This window comes from Myotis myotis, unplaced genomic scaffold (genome assembly GCF_014108235.1).
Source record: "Myotis myotis isolate mMyoMyo1 unplaced genomic scaffold, mMyoMyo1.p scaffold_m19_p_10, whole genome shotgun sequence".
Taxonomy (NCBI): Eukaryota; Metazoa; Chordata; class Mammalia; order Chiroptera; family Vespertilionidae; genus Myotis; species Myotis myotis.
Window position 1 is genome coordinate 42,111,993 of NW_023416314.1, and position 7,911 is coordinate 42,119,903.

General features: G+C 37.9%; 2 protein-coding genes across 2 annotated transcripts; one reads left to right on the forward strand and one right to left on the reverse strand.

The window, feature by feature from the left end:
• Window positions 1-561: 561 nt before the first annotated feature.
• LOC118662931 (olfactory receptor 51F2) lies at window positions 562-1,509 on the forward strand. The gene has a single exon (XM_036322015.1). The coding sequence runs from the start codon at window positions 562-564 to the stop codon at window positions 1,507-1,509; it is 948 nt and encodes a 315-aa protein (XP_036177908.1).
• Window positions 1,510-5,480: 3,971 nt separating this feature from the next.
• LOC118664041 (olfactory receptor 51S1) lies at window positions 5,481-6,452 on the reverse strand. The gene has a single exon (XM_036323945.1). It carries the CDS (start codon window positions 6,450-6,452, stop codon window positions 5,481-5,483), a length of 972 nt encoding a protein of 323 aa, XP_036179838.1.
• Between the last annotated feature and the right edge of the window lie 1,459 nt (window positions 6,453-7,911).

Here is a 7,911-nt window from a genome sequence, read left to right on the forward strand (position 1 = left end):
TATTTAAATGTCTTGAGAATGGAAAAGTGGCAGATCCTTAAAGGATTTCATATTTAAGATTCTTGGGGGCAAAATTAAACCAGAAAAAGAAATTTATGGATGTAGCTATACTTATTGTTTTTAGGGAGGTTCTTTTGGACTACTCTATTATCACATATATAAACATGTGTGTCTTGGGGATGTCTTTGGCATTTTTCTGGACATACCCCGGGAAAAATCTAATAATATCTACATTATAAATGTGACTTGATTTTTTGGTGCTTTATTACAGGATTAATAATTTATTTAAAAAAAAATACTGGAAACCAGATTTTTCATCATATTGTTTAGGTAATCTACTGGGGACTTTTATAGTCAGGGATGATTTAATTGTGATGTTTGATTTCCCCAAAAAGAATTACAGACTTAAGAAAATTTTAAGTAGCATAATATGGGAATTCTCTTTTCTCAACAAGTGAGTCTCAGAGTACCACTATGATGTTCTAAGTCTAAGAGATAAGCTATATATTCATTATGTCATGTTCAATTATTCAAATATCCCTGTCTTCTCAGTCCCTCATTATGTTGGTCAACAATACCAGTGCTCAGCTTCTGACCTTCCTCCTGACGGGTATCCCAGGCTTGAGAGCAGTCCAGGCCTGGATCTCCATCCCTTTTTGTCTCCTATATGTCATCGCCCTGTCTGGGAACAGCATGATCCTCTTTGTGGTCCTCCGTGAGCAGAGTCTCCATGAGACCATGTATTATTTTCTCTCTATGCTGTCAGCCACAGACCTGAGCTTGTCCATCTGCACACTTTCCACTACCCTTGGTGTCTTCTGGTTTGAAGCTCGAGAGATCAACTTAAATGCTTGCATTGCTCAGATGTTCTTTCTCCATACATTTACTTTCATGGAGTCTGGCGTTCTGCTGGCCATGGCTTTTGATCGTTTTGTAGCCATCTGTGACCCACTGAGATACACCATCATCCTCACCAATGCCAGGATTGCCCAGATCGGGGTGAGCATGTTGATAAGGAATGTTGCTGTCATGTTGCCCGTTGTGCTTTTTGTCAGGAGGTTGTCCTTTTGCAGTTCTGTGGTCCTTTCCCATTCTTACTGCTACCATGTTGATCTCATTCAGCTCTCATGCACAGACAACAGAATCAACAGCATCCTTGGCCTGTTTGCACTCTTCTCCACGACAGGATTTGACTGCCCTTGCATCTTGCTTTCCTATGTCCTGATCATCCGATCTGTCCTCAACATTACTTCCTCAGAGGGGAGGTGGAAAGCCTTCAACACCTGCATATCCCACATCAGTGCTGTTGCCATCTTCTACATTCCTCTCATCAGCTTGTCACTTGTTCATCGCTATGGACATTCAGCACCTCCATTTGTCCACACCACCATGGCTAATATCTTTCTGCTCATCCCCCCAGTGCTCAACCCTATCATCTACAGTGTGAAGACTAAGCAGATTAGAAAGGCTATTGTTAAAGTCTTAATTCAGAAGCAGCTGCAAATCTAATCACTAGTTGTCTCAGAGTAAAAATAAAGCAATTTCTGAATGAGTGCTTTGATAGAATGGGGTAATTGTTCCCAAAATGCCTAGATATGCTTCCAATAGTTAAAATTATGCAACTTATTGATTATATGATATTTGCTTAGTTTTCTTCCAATAAGTTCATATTAATAAAACCTAAATTATGGTTTTATTTTAAATATTTAGTGAGACACTGTATATAAACAAATATTTATATTTGCAAATTGTATGGTACCTCAATAAAATATTAATTCAGATTCTGCATATAATTCTAAAAGTCTAGATTTAATGTTGGAAATTTTATTAATATGCCATTGGGCTTTTCTGATAATATACAGAAAGCACTTCAATTAATTGGATTCCCCCGCCTTAAAACTCTTGATTTTTTGCATGCTTCCAAAATATTTAAACTATAGAGTAAACCCTAAAATGAATATCAGTAAAGCTATGCCTTTATAGTCAAGTAATGTTTGACAAAGGGGGCAAGAACATAAAATGGAGTAAAGACAGTATCTTCAATAAACGCTGTTGGGAAAATTGGACAGATACATGCAAAAAAATTAAACTAGACCACCAACTTACATCATACATAAGAATAAACTCAAAATGAATTAAAGACTTAAATGTAAGTTGTGAAACCATAAAATTCCTAGAGGAAAACATAAGCAGCAAAATTTCAGGCATTTCTCCTAGCAATAATTTTGCAGATTTATCTCTTTGGGCAAAGGAAAAAAAGAGAAAATAAACAAAATGGGACTACATCACACGAAAAAGCTTTTTCACAGCAAAAGAAATAATCAACAAAGTGAAAAGGGAACCCACTGAATGGGAGAACATATTTGCCAATGACACATTTGATAATGGGTTAATTTTCAAAATATATAAAGAACTTCTACTACTCAACACCCAGTTTAAAACAAATGGGCAAAGAATCTGAATGGACACTTCTGCAAAGAGGACATAAAAATGGCCAATAGATATATGAAGAAATCACAAGTGTGAGTCAGAGAAGTCATCTAGGCTCTACTCCCCACTCTCTGTACCTGTTACCAAGAAGTTAACATTGGCAGGGACCTTAAGGGGCCTTTGTGAGACAGGTATCTTCCCTCTAAAGTGGGGTAGCCCATAATTTTATTAAAAATGTATAAAAGCTGTTACTAGGTGAAACATCAATCATATATTACTGGATGTAAAAACTTATTAACAAATGATGATTCTCTTAGATTTAATCTATAAAAACAATGAGGTTTCTCTTAGTATTCCAAAGCTCTTATTTGTTTTGTGAGAGAAGGATCACTATACCACATATTAAAAAATCATACCATGTGGCTACTGTAATAGCTCAGTGATAAGTGATCATATATATGACACATTAAAAGATCTGTAAAGCAATGTACACAAACAGACAGACACACATATTGTAAGAAATGGCATTCACACATAGTATTTTATTTCAGTGAGAAAAAGAGAATGTATTTAATAGATGGTTTTGCCACTAGTACACATTGATTTTGATTAATATAAGTTTAGACTTCTGACACAGAAAAATCTAAAATTAAAACTATTTAAACAACTTTAGAAGAAAAGCATAAAAGAGTGTATGTAAAACAAAGGACTCAAAGATACATTTTTAGAAGCAAATTATAAAACAACAAAATTATAAAAAAAATAAAAGTGGGTTTGATTATATAAAACTACCTATATTTGTTTGCAATTTAATTGCCTAAACAAGGCCAAAGATAAACATTTTATTGGTAAAGACATAAAACTAAGATCTCTTGCAAATTTATATTTCACATATAAACAACAAAGTAGAAACATGGATAAAGCTACTGATAAAGGGGACAAAATAATCAATAGACATGTGAAAGACACTCATTTTTTACTATTGGGAAAGTTCAACATAAAGGTAAATGTGATAATTTTCACTAATAAAATTGATGAAAATTTAAGAATAGTGGTAACAGTGAATTTTGGTGGGTATGTAGGGAAAAGGCACACTTCCATGTAGGGAAGAAATATAAATTAATCTAACTTTTGGGGAAATGGATCTACTAATACTCATTGAAATAAAAAAAAATGTATAACCCTTTGAAACCAGCAGTGATGACCTGAATATCAGTCTTATAGAAATAAAAGCATAAGTGCACATGGACAGCTGCATAAGAATGTTTATTACAGCATTGTTTAGAGTGCCATAATACTGAAGACAACTCCAGTACCCATTATGAGGAAATAGTTGAGTTAAATGCAGTCCATCCATGTCATGGGATATTATGTAGTCCTTGAATGAATCCATACTTATTTACTTTGAGGGATTTCTACCATAAGAAAAGCAAGATAAAGAAAGACATGTAGAATGTTATTCAACTTTCGTGCTACAAAGCAAGCCCCTTATATATGTACTAGAGGCCTGGTGCATGGATTCATACACTGGTGGGGTCGCTTGGCCTGGACTGTGGGGATTGGGCTGAAAGTGGCTCTCCGGTATCCCCCGAGGGGTCTCAAATTGCGAGAGAGCGGTTCTTGGTGACGCACTCCAGAATCAGTCTCCCACCTCTCTGGTTCTGGGTGCGTCACCCAAGAACTGCTGCTGCCAAGTGACCACAGCTCAGCAGCTCCTTTTTTGAGCGTCTGCCCCTTAGTGGTCAGTGTGAGTCATTGCTACTGGCCTATCAGCCAGTTGCTTAGGCTTTTATATATAGAGATATTAATAATTGTAATAACAAAGAAAAAATCATTAGGAATTAACCATATTTATAGAAAAAAACTGTAGTTATAGTGTTAGTTCCTTTTTGTTGCAAACAACCACAAATCTTAGTTGCTTACAACTACAGAATTTATTGTAATGCTTGCTGATCATCAGATTGACAGACATCCTTTTGATGTAGGCTGCTTTGACTTGATGGCTCTGCTTCCGGTCTCTAGTCAGCTAGGATTGGCTCCAGGGTATAGGTTTGCCCCATGTATCTTGTTTTGGGGACCAAGTAGAAGGGCACTACTACCTGAGCTCAACATTACTCATAGCAAAGGAAGAAACCCCATTGTGAAAATCCCACTTGGGCCTCTGCTCTTATCATATCCACTAACATCCTACTGACAAAAACAAGTCATAGAGACAATGTTGAGCAGAGAAAGTCATGTGTCCAAGCTCAAAATAAAAGTGAAAGTAAGTATAATCTGCACACTCTGATCCCCAACGTGGGTGTGGATATATAATACTACCACTAAGACCAACGACTTCATCTACCATGTGTAAGATTCCATTTATATAAACTTTACATTTATTAGTGTTCACTAAAATGTAATCATGGTTACATTTAGATGGCAATTTAAAATAATTTTTACTTTTTCTAATTTCTTCTGAATCATTTGAAATTTTAATCAGAAATACCAACATTTTGAACTCAGTGAAGGCTCTTCTTTTTCCTGGCCTGATCAGAGTTATGTAGCATATCCCTTGACATGAATAGCCTAATTGAGATACTTACTTGTGTCCTCTTTCATCCAATTCCTATGGATACGTCAGAATCTCTACTTTTAATGAAGGCCCAACACTATCCAGTTGAGTAGAATGTTTCTGTCTTCTTTTTTTCTTTTCCATGTAACTGCTTAACTCCTTCAATTTCCTCAGTTATTAGGAAAAGATGTAGTGTAGAAATTAACAAAAACAAAAGAATAACCAACATATTTGGACAGTTGTGACAAGACCTAGATTCTGGCCCTTTTAATGCCATTCATTTGTAGTGTAAGGTAGTTAGACCACTGCCATTCTCTGGGGTTCATAAGGTTTCATTAATATACACAGGCACACATTTGGAACAGGCATATCTATCCATGTGCATGTGCTTGTGTGTACCTGAATGGCCATTTCATGCATAATGAACTGAGTTCTCAGTCATGGAAACCTCTGTATCTTGTAGTCCTGAGTCCCTATATGTGGAGGGACATTTTTCTCACTGAGCACAACCTACTTTTCTGGGCTGCAACCTCTTAAGGATTTTCTCTCTAATCTCCTTCATCTTGACACTATAGAGAACAGGGTTGATCAATGGAGGAAGCAGGAAGTGGACATAGGAGAGAAGAGTATGGGCAGGCTGAGGGATTGGCATCCTAAGACGGTCAATGAGTGCCAGGAGGATCATGGGCACATAGAAGAGAAGCACAGCAGAGAGGTGGGCGGCACAGGTTTGACCAGCCTTCCAACGATCCTCACTTGATCCCAAACCCTGCAATACCCTGCCAATTAGGCCATAGGAGCAGAAAATAAGCAGTGGGTCTAATCCCATGGCTGACAGGACCACAAAGAAGCTGTAGACTGCACCCCAAGCTCCTGGACAGGCCAATCGGGCTATATCTGGGTGCAAGCAATACGAATGAGTCAGAACCTGTGGGTGGCAGTAGGGCATGTGGGCCAGGAGAAATGGCAAGGGCAGATGGAGACCCATGCATCGGAAAACAATGGTGAGGCCAATCTTCCTAACAACATCATTGGTGAGAAGTGCTGGGTAGTGGAGAGGGCGGCAGATGGCCAGTGCCCGATCAAAGGCCATGGCGAGTAAAACAGAGGACTCCATGACAGAAAAGACGTGGACAAAGAACATCTGCAGGAGGCAGGCTGAGGCAGGGACAGCATGAGCATCAGCAAGGGCAAGACCCAACAGGGTGGGCATCAGGGCTGTGGCCAAGCCAACATCAGATACACTAAGCAGGAAGAGGAAGAAGTACATTGGACGGTGTAACGTGGGCTCCATGGCAATGATCCAGAGGATAGTACTGTTGCCCAGAACAGAGAGAAGGTAGATGGTGATGAGGGGTGCTGTCCACCAGGAGGGTACAGCTGACAGGCCTGGCATGCCCACCAGCAGGAAGGTGGGGGTCATTGAAATGCTGCTGTTGGGGGCTGCCTGGATGAGGAATGTTGACATCGTTCAGGATCTCTCTTTGAACTCTGGAACCTGAGAACTGATTAGAAAGATTTACTTAATCTTAAGACATGTTTGCATGATCTTTCTAAAAGAGCCTTTCTCTGCTTCCTGCCTTAATAGCAAACACCTGGCAGAGGGTTTACACTCCTATGAACACTGCTTCTACTCCTCCCAATCCCAGGCCATCTGACTTCTGTGCTACCTAAACACACTCACATTTCAGTTCACTTGAACAGTTCTCACAAGTTTACCAATTAACCCTTTATTACTAAATCAAGTCATTTTCCTAAACTGGTTTATTTCTCAATGAGCTTTAATTTTTGTGAATCCGCTTTCTCCTTTTCTTTTAAATTCTACCTCTCAGAATTTAACTTCTTAATTCACCCTGATGTGTCCCATCCGATTTATACATTACATTGATATTTTTGAGAGATATTTACTTGGCTTTTCTTTTTACTTAGTGGTCTATCTACTCTCATGACTTCAAATCAATTCCATAAAAGGATGTATCATGAATATATATCCCAGATTAGTCTATATTCATTTCACCCTAGAAATCTCCATATGGATATTCTATGTATTTTAAATTAAAATAATCCAAAACAGATCTTAACAAATGCATTTTAAAACCTCTTCCAGCTTCCTCAGTTAGGAAGCAGTAGTGGGAAAATTACAAAAATGATGGAAGGAAAAAAAAGAAATACGTCTTGGTTTCCTGAGTCAGGAGATGGCATTACTACTCACCAATTTCCCAAAATAAAAGTCTCATGATAAAAACTCTTTACAAAAAAAAGAGGAATTTCCTCAACCTGATAAAGGCTATCTATGAATAAAATTAACATCATACTTGACTGCAAGATTTAGAATGATAAAAAGTTATCTGCTTTTTGTCACTTTAAAAAATGTTTTTATTTGTTTTTTAGATAGAGAGGAAGGGAGAGGGATAGAGACATAGAAACATTGATGAGAGACAGAAATCAAAGATGACTTCGGCCTTACTTGTAATACTTATTTTTTTTTTTTATTGGAAAGCTGTATTCTTATAGCAAACGAGTAACTTTCAATTATTCAGTAAGCCCCATTGTCTCATCTTAAATTTTTCTTCTGTATCCAATTATTTTTTACGTTAACTGTGCTTTGGCGTTTGTTGAGGCTTTTGTTTGCATGCTCCTGAACGGCTCCCCTGCTGCCAGTCTGCCTTCCAATCCTTCCTCTGTACAGATCCCATAGTGTTATTTCTAATTTGCAATCTGATAATGTGGCTGTGGTATCTTCCCGTAAAGCCATCTGATTTTCTGCTGCTTTAAAATGAAGGCCACACCTTTATTTGTCATAGAAACCCCTACACCATCTGGTCCCAGACAATCTTTACTGCTTAACCTATTTCTATTCTATTTCTGCTTGAGTCTTAGCCTTCCAGAACTACTGTTTGGATTCCTGAGATGGGTCATTGCTTTAA